The following is a 23,421-nucleotide window of genomic DNA, read 5'->3' as shown; positions in this document are numbered from 1 at the left end:
TGAAACCATAAGAAATAATATAATTAATAGTAGGCAAGTTAGTGTAAGGATAATGAAAAAATTACTGAGGTCTACAAGGCTCCAAGGAATGTGCCCTTCTGAATGATAGATAAGTAGGTTCCAATTATGCTTTCCTCGCTTCCTGTAGGAAGTAGGTCAGAAGACATGATATTTGAGATGCCATAAGTGGATAATTAAATGATACAAAATGGGGCAACTGGGTAAATGGTTTGCAGCTTGAATCTCAGACCCTCAGACTTCAATATTATCTGGGCAGTGGTGGTGGTGAGCACTGTTGTTAGTGTTTCAAACAGGAAACCATCCCCCTCCCCACCCTGACCAGGAGTGAACCTGATTCATAGGCTCGGCTTTCTGTTGGGCAGTAAAACACCAATAGAGACCATAATTCACATAAAATGTAAATACTTGCTGTTGGCTAGTGGTCAGCCTGTGGGTGAGCTCAGTACAGAGAAGCTCAAAGCGTCAATGGAGCCCAGAAAAAAATTAAAGAGTTATCTACACTCAAAACATTGCTGTCTTTCCATGGGTGCTGCCTGACCTGCTGTGATCTGCAGCAATATTTGTTTTCAGTGTATTTATTACACATTGGCAACTAGCTACAGGTTACATTGATATGATAAATGTTGGAACAGAGACTTTAAGGAGGACCAGATTTAGGTGCCACACCTGTGAGATTCCCAAACTGTTCTGCCCAGAGTTCATATGACTCAACATATTGGAGGGTTCTTATAGCACTCCTCAATATTCTCCCTTTCAGACCCATTTGTAACACTACAGACGTATCTGACATCTGCACCATGCCAGATTTTTTCACGCCATCAGTAAGGGATGTGGAGGTCAATTTTGGTATTTGCTGACCCAGCAGAGTGGGAACAAATATGGGAGCTTGACAGTCTGCATGGTTTCCAGACAGAACTTTACCTCACATTTTTGGTTCGGTACCCATAGGGAGGGCCTCAACCGGGACCTTGGGCTCATGTCACATTACGGGTGACCACCATTGCACTAGATACACATGCACAGATACTCCTAAACACACACTCTCTCACACTCACAGGCACTCCTATACACACATTCACGGACACACATACACACAGACGTGCACACAGACACCCACACACACCCTTACAACACACACATTCCCACACTCACACATGCACCCCCTCACAGACTTAAGACACTCTGCACTCACTACACACACACATACACTTTCTCACACTCACAAACTTCAACCCAGACAGACAGACACACACAGACAGACAAAGACCCACATGCACATATATTTTGTGGGGTGAATTTGTACTTGAAGGGTTACATTGTACTTTGCTCAAAAACTGCATGCATTCATGTAGAACTCTTAGCTCAAAAACTGCATGAGTTTATGTAAAACTCTGTTATCTCAGCTTTTAGATTAGAATCAATCTAAAAACCATGGCATAGACAGAGAACACAGGGGGCTAACACCTTCAACATATTGTCTAGCTATCACCATTGTTAACAACTAACCCGAGAATGCAACTTTTTTTTAAAAAGGTTTTGTGATTTACACATGAAAGAAGTGAAACTATCACTGTATTCGAACAGATGAAAGGCTTAACAGACAATCAATTTTTCAATGTATAATCACACTGTAAATTTTTGCTAAAAATTCTGTGTTAGGATTGAGCCCTCCACTATCACCTGATGAAGGAGCGTCGCTCCGAAAGCTAGTGTGCTTCCAATTAAACCTGTTGGACTATAACCTGGTGTTGTGTGATTTTTAACTTTGTACAATTCTAGTAGCTGCCCAATAGAAACGAATAAAGAAATAAAGATATGATTTTATATTGTACCCTACCCAGCCTCAGGATGTCCAAAGGCTTTTACAGCCAATTATTTACTTTTGAAATGCTCTCACTAACATTCTCTTCAAGGTGCATGACCTTGCAGCTGTGGGAGGTTCTGCATATGCCAATCAGGGAACACTGTGGCTGCTGCACATAGACCTCCCAGCTCTGTATAGTGGAACAAAATATTACAGGGAACGTTGGTTGTCATTATTGTAATACAGGAAACACAACAGGTAAATCGCTCCACCAGTGTGGCTTTACTTGGTATATTGGTATTTTGCAGATTTACAGTGATTGTTTGCCATAATTAGCCCAAAAGGGTCAAAATACATCACTCAATGGTAAATTCCCACTATTAGCGATTTAAGCATTGCTAAGAAGTCAAAGCTTTTCATTTTGTAATCATGAGGACTAGATGCAAGAAACAGACTTCAGAAAAGAGACACCAAATCATAGAGCATGAGAAGAGAATGCTGATCAGTTATGCCATCTTTGGATTGGAGTTGCAGCAAGAACAGTTAACTGTCAATCTTCATTCTCAGATGAGGCAGGTAGTTTCTGCTTCTTCAATGTGTTGCTATGGGAATGCAGCAGAAACCGGCAACCTCCACGACACATTTGTTTGGATGAAAAAGATGTAATATTATGCACAAATTCCTTTTGCTTACATAAAATTGGGCCTCTTCATGAGGTTGTCAATAAGATTAAAACAAGCTCTCTTTCTTCCATGGAACCTATTTCCAATGAAATGTCACCTGTGCAAGTATATGCTCTCAAAAGGTTAACTCTGATTGGTCAGGACATTGCCCTGGAAATGAACCTGTGAATGACTGTCACCTATTTTGTTGGGTTGAAACAAGCACAGTGCATGTTCTTCCTGTCTGCAAAGGAACTATCCCTCCTTATTAATGTACTGTACTTCCAACGTACACAGTTACATCACACTGTGGGCCCAACTCACAATTTTAAATCAGCTGTCAGCATAGTTCTCCCACATTCAGAATTATGTCACAAATGTTGTCCAATTGCAGAATCAGATCTAATCTTAGACACTGGCTTTCACATTTTGCAAGTGCAGGCTGGTTGGGTCTGGTTTCTTGTTGTGAACATCCAAAGGGACATGCTGTTTGATATAGTACACCAATCTCTGGGACTCATGGCCTACATACCTGGCCTCACACTGCTTCTGAAATTCATACACCATACTATTCAGTTGTGTGATAGGCAGAATGTTGTTTTAGTTTAGTGGCAACATCCCATTTGTGGTGAATATCACTTGTGTTATTATTACAGAGCAACAGCGTGAAAGAGTTAGCTGCATCCCTTCCATGGGATAGACTGGGCACTTTCCAGAATGAAGAGTGTCTGGCTAGGGCCGTCCAAAAGTTTGTGTAATGTGCAATGAGAAATGATTGATCAGGGTAGCCAATACCCTGCAGGATGGCTTTGATGCACCTTATTTCAGTATCAAGTTTGCATGGTTAACAAACAGGAGAAAGTGAAGACTGCAGATGCTGAAGATCAGAGTTGATGAGTGTGGAGCTGGTCAGGCAGCATTCGAATTAACGTTTTGAGCATAAGCCCTTCATCGGGAATGAGGCTTGTGGCCCAAAGGGGCTGAGAGACAAATGGGAGGGGAGTGGGGCTGGAGGGAATGCCCCCTCCATTCGCAACAAGGACAGAACCCCCCCCCCTCCGGTCCTCACCTTTCACTCCACCAACCTCTGGATACATCGCATTATCCTCTGCCATTACAAACAGACCCCATCACAAGGGATATATTTCCCTCCCCACCCCTACCTGCATTCCAGAGAGACCATTCCCTCCGTGACTCCCTTGTTAGGTCCATGCGCCCTCACCACTCCACCATCCCCTCCCTGCAACTTCCCCTGCCACCGCAAGAAGCACAAAACATGTGCCCACACCTCCCCACTTACCTCCAATCAAGGCCCAAAAGGATCCTTCCACATCCAATCGAGATTTACCTTCGACACACGTCATCTACTGTATCCATTACTCCCAATGTAGTCTTCTCTACACTGGGGAGACAGGATGCCAACTTGCGGAATGTTTTAGAGTACATCTCTGGGATACACACACTAAACAACCCACCACCCTGTGGCCAAATACTTTAACTCCCCCTCCCACTCTGCCAAGGACATGCAGGTCCTTCACCACCAAATTCTAGCCACCCGATGCCTGGAGGAAGAATGCCTCATCTTCCGCCTTGGGACCCTTCACCTACACAGGATCAATGTGGATTTCACTAGTTTTCTTGTTTCTCCTCAGCCCAACTTATTCCAGATCCAACCTTCCAATTCCGCACCACCCTCTTGACCTGTCCTACCTGTCCATTTTCCTTCCCACCTATCTGCTCCTCCCTCCTCTCCGACCTATCACTTTCACCCCCACCTACATCTACCTATTGCATTCCAAGCTACCTTCCCCCCAGTGTCATCCCATTCCCATTTATCTCTCAGCTTCCTTGGCCCACAAGCCTCATTACTGATGAAGGGCTTATGCTCAAAACATCGATTCTCCTGCACCTCAGATGCTGCCTGACCGGCTGTGCTTTTACTGCACCACACTCTTTGACGATGGTTAACAAAAAGTTCAGCTTCTGTTTATGAGGTTGTCAATAATAATTTTGTAATATGTCCTATTGCTCTCCATCCTGAGCTCAAATTCACATGGAAGAGTCAAATGACTCCTTTCCTTGATGGTCCAGTTAAGAAATTGGCCATGTGGTTCTCTACGACTGTTTACCGTAACCTTATGTTCCGTGGTGAATGAACACATTGGGATTTCTACCATTCCGCATGTTATATGACTGACTTTATTGGCAGACCCATAAATATGCTTGTGATCATTTCAAACTAAATCCCTTCTGCTATGGTAAAATCCTCTCTCCTGAACTGAAAACTGCATTGTCCTGCTAGGAGAAAACTAACCTTCCTTCTGGGCTGAACTCCTGATTCTTCTGAATTGAAATTGAAGGCTAAATTAATGGTCTTTGATCTATTTTCTCTGTCAGTTGTAAACTCAGAAGTGTAAGCATTCCATTCATTGACACCACAGCTGTCCTGCTTGACACTTAACTAGGTCACATGCCTTCTTAGAAATGATACAATTTTGTCATTGTTCTAAATGACTTTCTAATGGTTAAAATAAATTACTTTCACAGAACTGACCAAAATCCATCTGATTGACTTCCAAGATCCAAATTCCAAAAATGTTGATAGTATACAATACATGTTAACACAGAGCAGGAATGTTTGGACTGCAATCATGCGTGATTGATTTTTCTACAGTTTGATTTTTCTACGCCTATTCCAGGATTGAGAGGGCAACTTCAAAACTGTGGCTGAAATCAAGCAATTCAGCATAGATCTGCGTTCAAAGCAGAGATTACTTTTGATCCTTATAACTAAGCCACTCATGCTGTTAGTGACATGGCAAGGGATATATATTTCTCTGCTGGATGTTTTTTTTTCGAATTTATTTGTTTTAAGACTATTTTTAATCAACTGCATAAATCAGCTTTGGCAGGGTTTCTGCATCTGAAATATCTACCATCACCAATCTTCAAGTAAGTCTTTGGTTCAATGGCAGTGTCAGGCATGGCAAAGAAATTGGATCAGCGTCAAATCAGTACCATTAATTTTATGCAACAATCAGTCTTATTTCCTGTGGATGGGAAGAGAGAATAACTGAGGGCCTAATGTTGGTATAATAGGCCAGTAAGCCTTCCCATCTGATTCCTTTGATTATCCACCATTATGGGGGAAGTGAGGACTGCAGATGCTGGAGATCAGAGCTGAAAATGTGTTGCTGGAAAAGCGCAGCAGGTCAGGAGAATCGACGTTTTGGGTATGAGCCCTTCTTCAGGAATGAGGAAAGTGTGTCCAGCAGGCTAAGATAAAAGGTAGGGAGGAGGGTCTTGGGGGAGGGGCATTGGAAATGCGATAGGTGGAAGGAGGTCAAGGTGAGGGTGATAGGCCGGAGTGGGGGTGGGGGCGGAGAGGTCAGGAAGAAGATTGCAGGTTAGGAAGGCGGTGCTGAGTTAGAGGGATTTGACTGAGACAAGGTGGGGGGAAGGGAAATGAGGAAACTGGAGAAATCCGAGTTCGTTCCTTGTGGTTGGAGGGTTCCTAGGTGGAAGATGAGGCGCTCTTCCTCCAACCATCGTGTTGCTATGGTCTGACGATGGAGGAGTCCAAGGACCTGCATGTCCTTGGTGGAGTGGGAGGGGGAGTTGAAGTGTTGAGCCACGGGGTGGTTGGGTTGGTTGGTCCGGGTGTCCCAGAAGTGTTCTTTGAAACGTTCCGCAAGTAGGTGACCTGTCTCCCCAATATAAAGGAGGCCACATTGGGTGCAGAGGATGCAGTAAATTATGTAAGTGGAGTGCAGGTGAATTTGTGGCAGATATGGAAGGATCCCTTGGGGCCTTGGAGGGAAGTAATGGGGGAGGTGTGGGCGCAAGTTTTGCATTTCTTGTGGTTGCAGGGGAAGGTGCTGGGAGTGGAGGTTGGGTTGGTGTGGGGTGTGGACCTGACGAGGGAGTCACAGAGGGAGTGGTCTTTTCGGAATGCTGATAGGGGAGGAGAGGGAAATATGTCCCTGGTGGTGGGGTCCGTTTGGAGGTGGCAGAAATGATGACGGATGATACGATGTATATGGAGGTTGGTGGGGTGGTAGGTGAGGACCAGTGGGGTTCTGTCCTGGTGGCGATTGGAGGGGTGGGGTTCAAGGTCGGAGGAGCGGGACGTGGAGGAGATGCGGTGGAGGGCATCGTCGATCACGTCTGGCGTCCACCATTATGGCTATTGAATTCAAGCAGAGGAAAATTCCAGGCCAGTATCTCTTACAATGAACTTTGGTGTTGAGTTGTTACAAAACAATTTCATAACCACTTGGAAATCTGTAACAAATGGATTCTTACTGAGGTTTATCCTTAATGACTAAGCAAAATATTAACTGTTCTGTAACAGCATTATTCTTCAGTACCATTGTAGAACTGATATTACAGCCTATGTGATACACTGAACGTGTAAATTTAAAATTGACTTACCAATAAAGAAACATGCAGATTATTCCTATGGTGATTAACAATTGAACCATTAAAGTGAGATACACTTTCCTTATGAAAGCTGTCAAAGAAGCAAAATATATATTAGTCTTTGAAACACATGAAACTTACAAAATATCCTTTTTGTTAAGTTGGTTTAATTTTCCTTCAAAATTTTCTTGTGCGATAGAATGGTCAAGATGGCAGCAGAGTAGGACCCTCCTACTGGACCTCCTCTGCTCTGCCTGCTCTTTTTCTTTCTTTTTCCTTTTCTTTTCTGTCTTTTCTTCTTCTTTTCTCACCTCAGTACCAGAGGCAAATACTGGTGCAGCGGCAGGCGCCGGTAGCAAGTCCCTAGAGCAGTGAGGCCTGGTATAGTGTGTGGGATATGAGTGTGGGAACAGTGTGAATAGTGAGGCCTGGAACAGTGTGTGGGGTATGAGTCTGGGAACAGCCTGAGCAGCGAGCCCTGGTACAGCATGTGGGCTACGAGCCTGAGAACATGGTGAGCAGTAAGACCTGGTACAGTGTGTGGGATACGAGCCTGGGAACATTGTGAACAGTGAGCCCTGGAACAGTGTGTGGGATACGAGCCTGGGAACATTGTGAACAGTGAGCCCTAGTACAGTGTGTGGGCTACAAGCCTGGGAACAGTGTGAGCAGTGAGCCCTGGTACAGTGTGTGGGATACGAACCTGGGAACAGTGTGAGCAGTGAGCCCTGGTACAGTGTGTGGGCTGTGAGCCTGGGAACAGTGTGAGCAGTGAGCCCTGGAACAGTGTGTGAGGTATGGGCCTGGGAACAGTGTGAGCAGTAAGCCCTGGAACAGTGTGTGGGATACGAACCTGGGAACAGTGTGAGCAGTGAGCCCTGGAACAGTGTGTGGGATACGAGCCTGGGAACAGTGTGAGCAGTGAGCCCTGGTACAGTGTGTAGGATACGAACCTGGGAACAGTGTGAGCAGTGAGCCCTGGAACAGTGTGTGGGATACGAACCTGGGAACAGTGTGAGCAGTGAGCCCTGGAACAGTGTGTGGGATATGAGCCTGGGAACAGTGTGAGCAGTAAGCCCTGGAACAGTGTGTGGGATACGAACCTGGGAACAGTGTGAGCAGTGAGCCCTGGTACAGTGTGTGGGATACGAACCTGGGAACAGTGTGAACAGTGAGCCCTAGTACAGTGTGTGGGATACGAACCTGGGAACAGCGTGAGCAGTGAGCCCTGGAACAGTGTGTGAGGTATGGGCCTGGGAACAGTGTGAGCAGTGAGCCCTGGAGCAGTGCGTGGAAACAGCCTTGGAGCACCATGCAGGCAATGTAAAGAGTCCCAGGCAGAGACCGACATTGGGGAGGCAGTCCTGGCACTTAGCTTGGAGCAGCTGAGTGCCTGTACAGAGCAGGCTGGAGGCTTTGAGCAGAGCTGGGATGGCTGTTGTACTGGAATTTAGCGTGGACAGTCAACCACATGCGGAGGCTCTTGTCTGAGCTGCTACAATGTAATGTTTATTTGAAATTTCCTACCTTACTGCAGAGTCATCCCTTTAATGATGTCCTATTATTAACTTATTTCTCAACTCTGTAAGTAATGCAACTACTTTTACAACTCTGTTGTATCCAAGAATTGTACCAAGGTACTTTGTACTTAAGATGTTGTCATAAGAAGGCAGACATTGTAAAAGCTTTTCACTGTGGTTTCTGCAATGGAGTACATGTGACAATAAAAGGATGTTGATTGATAGTGATCCTTGACCCCTCTGCCAACCATACACAATCGACCATTCTCACATTCTCTAATCCTCTCCTTTATTGCCCAGTTCAGTGGCCCCATATTCATCTGATCATAGCTAGAGTTTATCCAGCAATAGCCTCTCTTCTCTACCTGCACCACTACCTCAAAAACCCCTTGGCAACATCATTCACAGATGTGGAGCCCACCTCCCAGTGTAAGCTGCTGACATTCAGCCTCATTTGTTTCTCACCTCTTTAACTGCTCTGTCACCTCTGACACGCTATCACCAGACTGTTTTATCCAGTCTTAGGTGTGCAATCATTTTCTGCAAGTAAATTTTAGGAAAACTGTGTAAATTACATACACTTGCAAATAATTCCATCCCACTTCTTGACCACTGCCTCAGCCAGAATCAAACCTTTAACCCTTTCTTTAAGCACCATCAAAACCCTCTTCATTGTCCTGTCACTTCAGAGTCCAGTCCAGTTTGTATTCACCCTCAATTATGATTTTGGAATAATAAGACAGCCAAATAATGGAATGCAAGATCCGATATTATTTCAATTCTGATAAAAGACTTTCAACTTGAAGCATTAACTCTTTGTTCCTCTGTTGATGCTTCCTGGCCTGATGCTGAGTATTTCCAGCAATTTCCTACTTTCTAAAAATACTTCCAATTTTTTTTCAATAGTCTGGCCAGATGACCAGGCCAGTCATTATTAATAAGTGTACTACAGTCTAATTAGATTGCACGTGTGAGTACAGAGGTTAAGCTGTACGTAGATGCCAGTACAACAGCCATTCCTGCTCTGTTCTAAGCCTCCAGTCTGTTTGGAGATCGGCAGAGGGGGGAGCATTGCAAATAATAGGCAGTCATTAGAAAATATCAAGAACAGAGCTAAGAGGGATTTTAACATCTGGTTAAAATCACATCACCCGCAGTATTTGTTTGGTCTTGTATATAAAGCTAATTTTCATGGTGTAGTTCATTTCAAATTTGATTCTAGTTATATTATAAAGTTATTTACATCAACAGATCAATGAATATAATTTGACTAAGGTTTCTAAGGAATAATTACCAGAATATGTCACAACATAAAGGAAGTATGAACGTTTATTGTCTAAATTTGTTATTCTGATGACTATGTTTACCTTGCACTTTGTAATGTTATTGATACTTTAATTATTTAGAATGAAACCAGTTTTGTAGATTCTGCAAGTTCTGGCTCTGTATGCATATTGATTGAAGCATTCCTTAGGGTGTGCCTCTTCTACTTGCCTATTGTAATATCATGGCATCGTCAAGCCATTATTATCAAGCCTCAGATCAGAAGGACTTTACAAAGAGAGAGAACACTGTCTTCCGTAACCAATAGGAGAAAGGCTTACCTCTCCTTATAGCTTTCTCTGAAAAGTTCTTTGCTGTTTCATTGGCAAATTCATTTTGATATTCTGGAGGTGCATCAACTAAGGATTGTGGAGGCGCCTGTGGGAAGCCTTCACATGGTTCATTTGCAGGGTTGGACCCCGGCAATGAGTAATCCTGAGGTGGATATCTTGGAGCAGGGTGTTCCTGAGAAAAGTAGCCTGGTGGGTAATCCAGCTGATGACTGGCTTGTGAGTGTCCCAGTTGTGATCCTGGGTCATATGAAGGTGCTGGGGGATATGGGTACACACCATATCCCTGTGTACCATGTTCCCCCATATTCACACGTGGTATCTTCTCCATTTCCAACAGCTGTAGTTTTATTTCTCTAGATTGAGAAACATCTGTATTAATATATGTTTGCATCATAATATTTCTGAAAAGATTTCTAAAATTCTTGAAGAAAAACTAAAACAGTAGCCAATGTAGATTATCAAATGCTTCATCTTACTTCAATTCAGATATTTTCAAAAGGTGATTTTTAATACATTAGGATTGTCTGTACTTACTGTGGATTTGTTATTGAACAGTTATTCGAGCAAAGGTACAGCTAACTGCGTGTAGGAAATAACTCGTGTCAGGTATAAACCAGCACCTTTGTTTTCAATAGCTCGTTGTGACATTTATCTGACGTTGTTTTGAAGTCACATTTCCAAATGTATTTACTTTTGGTTTCCGTGGAAACATTCAGTTCAATAAAGTTCCAGTATCTCTGTAACCTTTGATATGAAGTTATTTATTGACAGATGAGGGAAAAAAAAGTTAGACGATTTCCCCTTTCCCAGTTTGATTTCTCTCTTCTTGTAATTCTCAATTTTGCTACACAATTCCACAAACATGGATCTCCAAAGGTGCCTCTCTCAAATTACCCATCATTGTGTGAATTTTTCAATGGGAGGTGATGCCCAGTGGTATTATCTCTAACTTATGAATCCAGAAACCCAGGAAATGCTTGGGAGTCCTGAGTTTGAATCCTGCTATGGCAGATGTCGGAATTTGAATTTGGGAAAAATCTGGAATTATGAGTCTTATGATGTCTATTGCTGATTGTCAGGAAATGCCCATTTAGTTCACTAATGTCTTTTAGGGAAGGAAACTGTTGACCTTTGCTGGTCTGGCCTACACATGACTCCAGACTGTCAGCAATGTGGATGACTCTTAGCTGCCCTTCGGTTAATTAGGTTTGGTCAGTGACCTCCCCATCCCATGGATGAATAAAAAATTCCAAAAGATAAAATTTGCTGGAAGGCATCAATACCTGTAGAAGGCATCAGTGCCAAGCTCAAGTTGTCCTCACCTGATCAACAAACTAATGCAGTACCTACAGGGAGGTGATCAAGAATCAAGGAGCTCTAAGCATAAAAGAGATGTTTCAGTTGCTAAGATAGAATAATTAAGGTAGCTTTTTTATTGGTAAGTGCAGTGTTGGTACAATGTTGACTCCTGAAGGCCAGATCTAGTGCAGATAGAGACAATGTTAGGATAAATTTGTATCTATGTTTCATAAAAATTGATGACTAGGAAAAGCAAAGAAGGAACAGATCTTGGTTAGAAATCACTCAACACCAGGTTATTGTCCAACAGGTTTACTTGGAAGCACTAGCTTTTGGATTATTGCTCCTTCATCAGGTAGTTAGCAGCGCTCTGAAAGCTAGTGCTTCCAAGTAAACCTGTTGGACTAAAACCTGGGTGTTGTGTGATTTTTAACTTTATCCACCCTGCCTAACCCTGCCTCCTCCACATCATGTCAGATTTTGATAGACAATCCTCTGGTTTTGAAGATTTAGTAATGAACTAAGTAATATTTACTCCCAAGTGCTTCATGAGACCACAATCTGATTCATTGTATACAACCACCAGTGTTCTCTCTTCTTGTGATTTTTTTTTATTATTATCTCAAACACAAAATAAATGATTTATTATTCTGAAACAGCAAAACGTGGTTCTTGCAAGTGCCATTCTCACCTGACCTGTGAATATTTTTAAACTGATTTTTTTCACTAGCTTTCTATCTGATCCATGATTTTCCGATTTGTAGCTAATTTTCTGAGAACGCTAACAAAGTTAGATTGTATTTAGCTCAAACTAAGGAAAATGGTTGTCTGGTGCTGATAACTGTTAATATATTTACCTCTATTTAATTTCATTCTCAATTGGGTTTTTTTAAAAGTCTAAATGTTTCAAAATCTGTTTCTCTTTATTTCCAAACATTGAGTAATATCAGATAACACTGTGTTGATGCCCACTGTCATGTGTGACTTTATGTTTATCCATGGTACTAAAAAAACAAAGTTACTGATCTATATCTGCCATACATACTCTGTGTTTTAAAGTTGTATTCTGGATTAGTGGAGCTGGAAGAGCACAGCAGTTCAGGCAGCATCCAAGGAGCTTCGAAATCGATATTTCGGGCAAAAGCCCTTCATCAGGAATAAAGGCAGTGAGCCTGAAGCGTGGAGAGATAAGCTAGAGGAGGGTGGGGGTGGGGAGAGAGTAGCATAGAGTACAATGGGTGAGTGGGGGAAGGGGATGAAGGTGATAGGTCAGGGAGGAGAAGGTGGAGTGGATAGGTGGAAAAGAAGATAGGCAGGTAGGACAAGTCCAGACAAGTCATGGGGACAGTTACTGAGCTGGAAGTTTAGAACTAGGGTGAGGTGGGGGAAGGGGAAATGAGGAAACTGTTGAAGTCCACATTGATGCCCTGGGGTTGAAGTGTTCCGAGGCGGAAGATGAGGCGTTCTTCCTTCAGGCGTCTGGTGATGAGGGAGCGGCGGTGAAGGAGGCCCAGGACCTTCATGTCCTCGGCAGAGTGGGAGGGGGAGTTGAAATGTTGGGCCACGGGGCGGTGTGGTTGATTGGTGCGGGTGTCCCGGAGATGTTCCCTAAAGCACTCTGCTAGGAGGCGCCCAGTCTCCCCAATGTAGAGGAGACCGCATCGGGAGCAACGGATACAATAAATGATATTAGTGGATGTGCAAGTAAAACTTTGATGGATGTGGAAGGCTCCTTTAGGGCCTTGGATAGAGGTGAGGGAGGAGGTGTGGGCGCAGGTTTTACAGTTCCTGCGGTGGCAGGGGAAAGTGCCAGGATTGGAGGGTGGGTTGTTTGGGGGCGTGGACCTGACTAGGTAGTCGCGGAGGGAACGGTCTTTGCGGAAGGCGGAAAGGGGTGGGAAGGGAAATATATCCCTGGTAGTGGGGTCTGTTTGGAGGTGGCGGAAATGTTGGCGGATGATTTGGTTTATGCGAAGGTTAGTAGGGTGGAAGGTGAGCACCAGGGGCGTTCTGTCCTTGTTACGGTTGGAGGGGTGGGGTCTGAGGCGGAGGTGCGGTCTCGTCTACATCCCGCATGGAGGTCCTGGGCCTCATTCACCGCCGCTCCCTCACCATCAGACGCCTGGAGGAAGAACGCCTCATCTTCCGCCTCGGAACACTTCAACCCCAGGGCATCAATGTGGACTTCAACAGTTTCCTCATTTCCCCTTCCCCCACCTCACCCTAGTTCTAAACTTCCAGCTCAGTAACTGTCCCCATGACTTGTCCGGACTTGTCCTACCTGCCTATCTTCTTTTCCACCTATCCACTCCACCTTCTCCTCCCTGACCTATCACCTTCATCCCCTCCCCCACTCACCCATTGTACTCTATGCAACTTTCTGCCCACCCCCACCCTCCTCTAGCTTCTCTGTCCACGCTTCAGGCTCACTGCCTTTATTCCTGATGAAGGGCTTTTGCCTGAAACGTCGATTTCGAAGCTCCTTGGATGCTACCTGAACTGCTGTGCTCTTCCAGCACCACTAATCCAGAATCTGGTTTTCAGCATCTGCAGTGATTGTTTTTACCTCATTGGTTTTAAAGTTGTAGTCAATACATGATGTGCTTGTTGTTTTAATTCCTTGTCTCCTTTTTTAAATTTGTGCTGTTGTTGCAAATATGGAGTAGGCCCATGAATTACACACTAAATGGGAGAACATAAGAGTAATTTGGAAAATCCCAGTGCAGTATGAATGATTTTCCATTCATGATGGCCAATTTATAAAATATACACCTGTATTTTCAATACCACTAATTTTGTGCATAGCAGTTCAAACATTATTGGAACCTGCGATGGGAAGGATGCTGTGAAATTTGAAAGGATTCAGGAAAAACTGACAAGGATATTGATGGGGTTAGAGGCTTTGAGCTATAGAGAGAGGTTGGAGCATCCGAGGGAAACCCACGCAGACACAGGGAGAATGTGCAAACGGATCCCTGGTGCTGTGAGGCTGCAGTGCTAATCACTGAGCCACTGTAGGGCACAGTACAATGTCAGTGTCATACATACAACATGTGCCAGCAGCATTTACAGTCAATACATTGCATGTGCCTGAACCAAATGGCCATATCTGAACATCAAAGGCAAAAAGTACTTACTATGGTCAAAGGGGGTCCATGGTCTGTCATAGGGGTGATCTGTACAGTTAGGAAAGATAGTGAGATGTCCTGAAGAAATGTGGAGGGCAGGAAGGACTCATAGTTTGAGGAGATGGGGTTGGTAAGAGCCATTGAGTAAAGATGCTGTGTGCATTCCGAGAGTAGTAGATCTTGATGGAAGGTGGGTGTACCAGTGAAGTTAGAGTGAGAGTGAGGTAGTGGAGAGAAGATGGCGGCACCTAGCCTTATGGAGTTCAGAAGGTCACTGAAATTCTAGTGGTGCTGCTGCACATTCTCAGGCAGAATTTCAAATGGGTTTTAAATATAGCACTCACATCATGATTGCTATGAGGTTCTGGCACCAGTGAACACCTCCACTGCAGCTGAGCGTAAGGTTCCTTGAGAGCAGCAGTTTGGGAGTGGATACTTACCGAATGCGGAGAGCAGCAGTGAATTGTGTGAGAAAACCCACGCGGTCTAATGGAGGGAAACACTCCAAGGAACTTCCTGAAACTGACATTTTGTCAAATGTTGGGAAAATTCAGCCCCTCAGTTTCTGTCTCCACAGATGCAGCCAGACCTGCTGTGTTTAACCAGTACTTTCTGTTTATATCTTAGAGATTATGGTGTGTATTGTAATAATAGGTTTTTTTTGGAATAATTCAAGATCAGGTGTTATCTCTCAGATAATTCCCATCAACTTCAAGTAGAGACACAAATGAGTTTGAAGGAGTGACTGATTCCACCCCAAAGGAAAGGAGATGGTCATGATTATTAATGTCTTCTAGATAGTCTCTGCAGTAAATTGAAGCCAAGTGATAAATTTCCAGATGTCATCCATGTCCAAATTCTCAGTCCTTAGCAATGTATTCCATCACCACAGGGAGCACAAAGTAAGATTCTCAACTTTGCAATGCAGAAAACAATGTGAGACGATATCAATCATAAAATGTACATAAGAGTTTATTAAAGATCAAAACTTGCAATTCAAAATCATGACAATGCAACACAATAGTTAACACATTCTACAAAAACTGTGATGGTGCAATATTATTTCTAGTAGAGAACACCTTTAGATTTCAGTTGCTCCAGTAAGATTACCTTAAGTAGGTAGCCATCAAATATTAAGGTGATGCCTCAGCCAATTAAACGAATCTGACATCTGAGTGAACCAAGTGAATTGGACTGTCTTTCACTTTGCTCCTCAATGTGTAGAGACAAAAGAACTGCAGATGCTGGACTCCAAGTTGTAGGGCAGAACCAGTGTGAATATCTAAAGGGTGCAATAGGATAGTTAACCTGGAGTTAGACTGGGGTTTCATCGCTGTAACATGTCCTGAGTAAATTAAATAAGGCAAACCCTTCCAAGTCACCACTTCTGACTCAGAGTTGGGGACTTTTTCAGATGTCTTCAGATGCAGGGTAATGGCCTTTCGGAAATTCGAACATCCTGAGTGATTACTACACACTCAGTATGAAGAACCTCTAAGAGGTCCCTGGCATCTCTCCAAATAGTCGGAACCAGAAGCTTGTGAATATTGCTTAAATTTATAATTCTAAAGTTATTTTGATTTTTGTTTTGATTATGGCAAAAATGGCTTAATTTAATCACTCAGTATCTTGTGTACCTACTAATGAATGATTGGTAAAGTGAACATAATAGTTCTTTGAAAGTGGAGTCACTGGTAGACAGGATAATGAAGAAGTTGCTTAGTAAGGTTGCTTTTATGGTCAGTGCTTTGAACACAGGAGTTAGGAGGTTATGTTGCGGCTGTACAGTACATTATTCAGGTCACTTTTGGATACTGCATTCAATTCTGATCTCCCTGCTATGGGAAGGATGTTGTGATATTTGAAAGGGTTCAGAAAAGATTTAAAAGCATGTTGCCAGGGTTGGAGGGTTTGAGCTAAAGGGATAGGCTGGGGCTATTTTCCCTCGAGTGTTAGAGGCTGAGGTTTATAGAGGTTTATAAAATCATGAGGAGTGTGGTTAGGGTGAATAGCCAAGGTCTTTCCTCAGGGGGTGAGGGGAGGAGTCCAAACTTGGAGGGCATGGGTTTAAGGTGAGAGGGGAAAAATTTAAAAAGGACATGGAGGCAACAGAGGGTGATGCGTGTATGGAATGAGCTGCCAGAGGAAGTGGAGGAGGCTGGTAGAACGGCAACATTTAAACATTGGAGGAATATTTGCCAAATGCTGGAAAGTGGAACTAGATTTATTTAGGATATCTGGTCAACATGGATGAGTTGAACCAAAGGGGCAGTTTCCATGCTACACAGCTCTATGTCTCCATCACTGTGTATTCCCATCTGGTTAATGTAAGATAATTTAGCGAGCTGAGTTTATGTAGTGTATTTCCTGTTGTAAAAGTTAACCCCATGACTTTTGGCCCAGAAAAGAGACACCAAATCATAGAGCATGAGAAGAGAATGCTGATCAGTTATGCCATCTTTGGATTGGAGTTGCAGCAAGAACAGTTAACTGTCAATTTTCATTCTCAGATGAGGCAGGTAGTTTCTGCTTCTTCAATATGTTGCTATGGGAATGCAGCAGAGACCGGCAACCTCCATGACACATTTGTTTGGATGAAAAAGATGTAATATTATGCACAAATTCCTTTGGCTTACATAAAATTGGGCCTCTTCATGAGGTTGTCAATAAGATTGAAATAAGCTCTCTTTCTTCCATGGAACCTATTTTCAATGAAATGTCACCTGTGCAAGTATATGCTCTCAGAAGGTTAACTCTGATTGGGCAGGACATTGCCCTGGAAAATGAACCTGTGAATGACTATCATCTGTTTTATTGGGATTAGAGTGGTGCTGGAAAAGCACAGCAGGTCAGGCAGCATCCAAAGAGCAGGAAAATCGATGTTTCGGGCAAAAGTACTTCATCAGGACTGTTTTGTCTGAAACGTCGGTTTTCCTGCTCTTCCGATGTTGCCTGACTTGCTATGCTTTTCCAGCACCACTCTAATCTAGACTCTGATTTCCAGCATCTGCAGTCCTCACTTTTGCCTATCTATTTCTTGGGTTGAAACAAGCACAATGCATGTTCTTCCTGTCTGCAAAGGAACTATCCATCCTTATTAATGTATTGTACAGAGCTTCCAACATACACAGTTACATCACACTGTGAGTCCAACTCACAATTTTAAATCAGCTGTCAGCATAGTTCTCCCACATTCAGAATTCTGTTGCAAATGTTGTCCAATTGCAGAATCAGATCTAATCTTAGACACTGGCTTCCACGTTTTGCAAGTGAAGGCTGGTTGGGTCTGGTTTCTTGTTGTGAACATCCAAAGGGACATGCTGTTTGATATAATACACCAATCTCTGGGACACATGGCTTACCTGGCCTCACACTGCTTCTGAAATTCATACACCATACTATTCATTTGTGTGATAAGCAGAATGTTGTTTTAGTTTCGTGGCAACATCCCATTTGTGGTGAACATCACTTGTGTTACTATTACATAGCAACAGTGTGAAAGAGCTAGCTACATTTATTGCTCAAACTTGTAAGCTACCTTACCCTTCCATGGTAATCAGAGACAGACTGTGTACAATCCAGGATGAAGAGTGACTGTCTTAGACCTTCCAAGAGTCTGTGCAATGTACAACCCTGATTAGGGTAGCCAATATCCTGCAAGATGGCTTTGATGCACTTTGTTTTGGTAACAAGTCTGCATGGTTAACAAACAGTGCAGGTCCTATTTATGACGTTGCTAATAATAATTTTGTATGTGTCTTATTGATCTCCATCCTGAGCTCAAATAACCCCTTTCCTTGAAAGCCCAGTTATTCAATTGGCCATGTGGTTCTCTACTACTGTTTACCACAACCTCGTCCTGTGTAGTGAGTGAACGCATTGGGATTTCTACAGTTCCACATGTTATATGATTGGTCTTATTGGCAAACCCATAAATATGCTTGGGATCGTTTCAAACTAAAACCCTTCTGCTAAGATAAAAACCTGCTCAGAGAAAATTATTCTACTTTCCGCATTGAACTCCCAATTCTTCTGAACTGATGTTGAAGGCTAAGTAATGGTCACCGTCAGTTGTAAACTCAGAAGTGTAACTATTTCATTCATCAACACTATAGGTGTCCTGCTTGACACTTGACTGGGTCAAATCCATCTGATTTGACTTCCAAAATCCAAATTCCAAAAATTAAACACTATTATCATTTTTGGAATTTGGATTTTGGAAATCAAATCGGATGGATTTTGGTCAGTTCTGTGAAAGTAATTTGTTTTAAGGTCAGAAAGTCATTTGAAACAGTGACTGAATTACATCATTTCTCAGAAAACGTGTGACCCAGTCAAGTGTCAAGCAGGACCCTACAGTGTTAATGAATGAAATGTTCACACTTCTGAGTTTACAACTGACAGGGAAACAGATCTAGGACCATTACTTTAGCCTTCAACTTCAGTTCAGAACAATTGGGAGTTCAGTTCAGAAAGAAAATTAGTTTCCTCTGAGCCAGTTTTTAACCTTAGTTTTGGCTTCTCACACAATACCAATCTTTGGCTTACAATCATGAGTGATTGGATTTTTCTACCAGTTTGATTTTTCTAGTGGAACAGTGAAAACACTGAGAACCTAATATGGGTGTAACAGGGCAGTCAGACTTTCCATGCGATTTTCTTTGATTATCCACTGCTACATCTACAGAATATAAGCAGAGGAAAATTCCAGGGCAGTATCTCTTACAATGAACTTGGGTGTTGAGTTGTTATGAAACAGTTTCATAACTACATGGAAAACTGTAATAAAAGATTCTTATTGGGGTTTGTTTGTCCTTAATAAGTCAGAAGAATATTAACTCTTCCATAATAACATTGTTCTTCATTACAATTGTATTGCTGATATTATAGACCCATCTGATACATTGAAATCATAAATTTTTAAAAACTTACCAATAAAAAAACATGTAGATTATTCGTATGGTGAATAACGATTGAACAACTAAAGTGAAATGCTCCAACCTAATAAAAGCTGTGAAAAAAGCAAAATTTATTTCAGTCTTTGTTTGAAATAAAAGAAACTGTGACAAAATATCATTTTTGTTAAGTTGGTTTAATTTGCCTTTAAACCTCACAACTTTCTGTATTATAAATTCTCCTTGATCTGTCAACCATATACAATCGACAATTGCAACATTCTCTCACTCCTCTAGGTAATGGCTGGAATGGGGTTAGACAGATGGAGTATGAGTTTCCTGGGCATTGTTAACCTGGGCCAAACTGGGAGCCTTGGCTGACACACTTAAATAGGAGTGCCAGGGATTTCCCTTACTCTAGGGACTGGCTCTGAGCTAGCTGGTCAGAGTCCATGTACCGTGTGTATATAAACAACAGGTGATTTGCTGATGGAATACTAGCTTCCGTGGAGTTATTTCAGTGTCAATGAGAGAAAACAGTACACTACTGAAGAAATTTTGTTTGCCAGAGTTATCTTTGAGTTGGGGTAAGTATTTCTGGCATCATGCTGTTATTTGGGAAGCTTCACCCATTCGGTATTGCCATCGAATAATGGACCCAGTATGTGGAAATAATACATATTTTTCCAAGAAAATGACATTGTTGTATATGGAAAGTAATGAGTAATGCTTTTGATTGCTTGTGGATCCGCAGCTTTTTTGGTTATTAGGAGCCTAACTTTATCTGAAGCACCAGATACTAAAACCTTTCAAGAGTTGATAGATTTACTTAAAGAATATCATGATTCCAAACCTCCTCTAATTCTGAGACACTATCTATTTTATTTGGCTATTTGAGAACTGGGAGAATCTGTATTGAGATTTTTGATGAGCATGGTGGCACAGTGGTTAGCACTGCTGCCTCACAGCGCCAGAGACCTCGGTTCAGTTCCAGCCTCAGGCGACTGACTGTGTGGAGTTTGCATATTCTCCCGGTGTCTGCGTGGGTTTCCTTCGGGTACTCCAGTTTCCTCCCACAAACCCAAAAAAAATGTGCAGGCTAGGTGAATTGGCCATGCTAAATTGCCCGTAGTGTTAGGTGAAGGGGTAAATGTAGGGGAATGGGTCTGGGTGGGTTGCGCTTCAGCGGGTCAGTGAGGACTTGTTGGGCAGAAGGGCCTGTTTCCACACTGTAAGTAATCTAAATTTAATCATACGAGAACTGGCAGAATCATGTAATTTTGGGTTAACCCTGAATGAGATGCTGAGAGCTAGTTTGGTATGTGGGATTAATGATGTAACCATGCAAGTGTGCCTACGAGCTGAATCCCAACTGGACTTCAAATAGGTGCTTCAACTGGCTTTGTCATTGGAAAATGCAGCAAGTGGAGCATATGAGTTACAGGTTATCCCGATGGAAATGGTCACCCTCACCTCTCCAACTGAGCTTGGGGAATACTACTTGAGTTAGGGAATCGCAGAGCCTCACACTGGGGTATATCTTAAGCAGAGGGACCTTAGAGCAGCCCACAGTAAAGCTGAGCCTTGGCCAAATGGCTAAAATATTCTTCAGGATCTGGGCTGGCAAGCCATTATAGTTACTATGGGTATGCGGACTCGAGACAGCAAAGCAATTCTACTGGGTCTAACTTGAGTGAGAGAATACATCGGCTAGTATCCAGGAGAGTGCACATACTGGAAAGTCCACCTTCATGAACAGTTGAATTGTTTAGCAATATCAAAATCAGAATCAATCAAAATAAATGTCTGGTTAAATGGTCACCTGGTTGTAATGGAGTTAGATACCAGCGCAGCTTATTCGTGATTGCAGAACCTGTCTTTAATAAGATTCATTCTGAACTCCAAACCTTAGGTTTGCACAAGACCTTGGCCAGATGGAAAGCATGTACTCATAAATGGTTACAGATTAAGGGCATGGCTTTGCTTCCTGTCTCCTATGAGAAGCAGTTGGGGCAGTTTCCACTGAATATGGTGAAGCCATGATGGTGTGGCATTGCCCAAAGTGCCAGCAAGGACAAAAACTGCTACCAGCAGCTTCCCTGCTGTCATGGGATTGGCTGGGGAAAGCCTGGACCCAGTTACACGTCAACTATGGAGATCCTTTCATGGTCTCAATATTCTTGGTCAATGTGGGTGGCCATTCAAAGTGGCTGGACGTGGATAGAGCCCATTCATCAGACTCAGGGATCATGATTGAACAGCTGTGAGTGTTATTTGCATACATGATCTCCCCGAAGAATTGCACACGGACCATGGTGTTGAAACCATGGAAATGGCCTTGCATGGGTATGAGGCAAGGTCACCGCAGGGTCAGGTCTGGTGACATACAACATTTGGACTCTCAGGACGGACAGAAAAGAAGACAGAAACTGTGTAGATTCTCATCTTCCATTTAGCATTAAAGAAACCTCAGAGTTCAAGATGAATACAGCCGATGTCGCAGCCTCCATACTCATTTGATCACAGCTAGAGTTTATCCAGCGATAGCCTCTCCTCTTTATCTCCACCACTACCTCAAAAACCCCTTGGCACCATCATTTACAGAATGTGGAGCCTACCTCCCTGTGTAAGCTGCTGACATTCAGCCTCATTCGTTTCTCACCTCTTTAACTGCTCTGTCATGCTATCACCAGACTGTTTTATCTAGTCTTGGGTGAGCAATCATTCTCTGCAACTAAACTTTAGGAAAACCAAATAAAACTTTTTTTGTTTTCCCAGTAGCAAATTCCATACACTGGCAAGCAATTCCATCCCTCTTCTTGACCACTACCTCAGCCAGAATCAAACTGAATCTTTGACCCTTTATCCTTTCTTTAGCACCATCAAAACCCTCATCAATTTCTTTGTCTTGTCACTTCAGATTGCCTGGAATCTATTTCTTGTGTCTCATCTTCCACCCTTCATATTTCAAAGTAAATTCTTCCAAAGTTGGACAACTGCCCTACACCAATTCTTTCTTAACCTGCAGTGGCATTTATATTTTGTTCATAATTCATGTATGTTAGTATATATTTAATTTTAGAATGAAATTTTAACAGGAGAAAATGGGTAAATTCAATTGAAGCACTTTGAAGTATATTGTACTTAAAAGTGGTCATGCTGCTTTAAGAAAATAAGACATAAGAGTTGAAGTAGGTCATTCAGCCCTTCAATGATATCATGGCTGATCCAATAATCCTCAATTCCACTTTCATGCCTTTTTTCTAACTCTTGATTTCCTTACTGATTTAAAATCTGTCCATCTTGGCCTTGAATATACCTTACGAATCAGCCTTGAGAGCCTTCAGAGTCCACAGTGTTAAAGAGTCCCATCGATTCATAACCCACTGAGAGAAGAAATTCCTCCTCATTTCTGTCTAAAATGTGAAACACTTACTCTGAGGTTATGCTCTCTGGTCCTAGACTCTCAAGGGGAAACAACCTTTCTGCATCTACCCACTCACATCCCATAAGAATCTTTTGTGTTTCAATGAGATAACCTCTCATTCTTCTGAATTCCAATGAGTACAATGTACAACTCTACATTCCTGCATATCCCAGATAATTTATCATCCCCTTGAGAACGAACAATCCATCTACCAAAAATATTTAAAGATGCTGCATCTACTGCTAGGGAATTACAAAGACTCTCAAGCATCTGAGAGAAGAATGTTTCCTCATTTCTTTTTCATGCACTAGGACATCCAATTCCTTTTGCACAGAAGCATTTTGACGTTTCTTTCCATTAAGATAATAAATTGCCTTTTTATTCTTCCAGTCAAAATGGATAATCTCACACTTATCCATGTTAAAATCCATCTGCCAAATTTTGGCCCATTCTGCTAACCATCCATATATATTTTGTAAATTTCTTATTTCTCCATGGCAGCTTACTTTCTCACTCTTATGTTAGTGTCTTCAGCAAATTTGGCTCTAGTACAGTCTATCACTGCACCCCAATCATTAACTTGGGTGTAAATTGGTGGGATTTGAGGACTGAACCGTGTGGCACCCA

General features: G+C 42.6%; 1 protein-coding gene across 1 annotated transcript in view; it reads right to left on the bottom strand.

The window, feature by feature from the left end:
• Window positions 1-10,684, bottom strand: part of LOC140480639 (protein lifeguard 1) — a 41,010-nt gene extending 30,326 nt beyond the window's left edge. The window contains exons 1-3 of the mRNA XM_072575767.1: window positions 10,580-10,684; window positions 10,034-10,398; window positions 6,922-7,000 (exon numbers count right to left, since the gene is read on the bottom strand). Coding sequence (XP_072431868.1) covers window positions 6,922-7,000; window positions 10,034-10,373 — 419 coding nt within the window. The 5' untranslated portion in view covers window positions 10,374-10,398; window positions 10,580-10,684. The remainder of the gene's footprint in view (window positions 1-6,921; window positions 7,001-10,033; window positions 10,399-10,579) is intronic.
• Window positions 10,685-23,421: the final 12,737 nt, after the last annotated feature.

The sequence above is a fragment of the Chiloscyllium punctatum genome, chromosome 8 (genome assembly GCF_047496795.1).
Source record: "Chiloscyllium punctatum isolate Juve2018m chromosome 8, sChiPun1.3, whole genome shotgun sequence".
In the NCBI taxonomy this organism is placed as follows: domain Eukaryota; kingdom Metazoa; phylum Chordata; class Chondrichthyes; order Orectolobiformes; family Hemiscylliidae; genus Chiloscyllium; species Chiloscyllium punctatum.
Note: the sequence above shows the minus strand (reverse complement) of the source record. Positions and strands in the feature narration are given on the sequence as shown.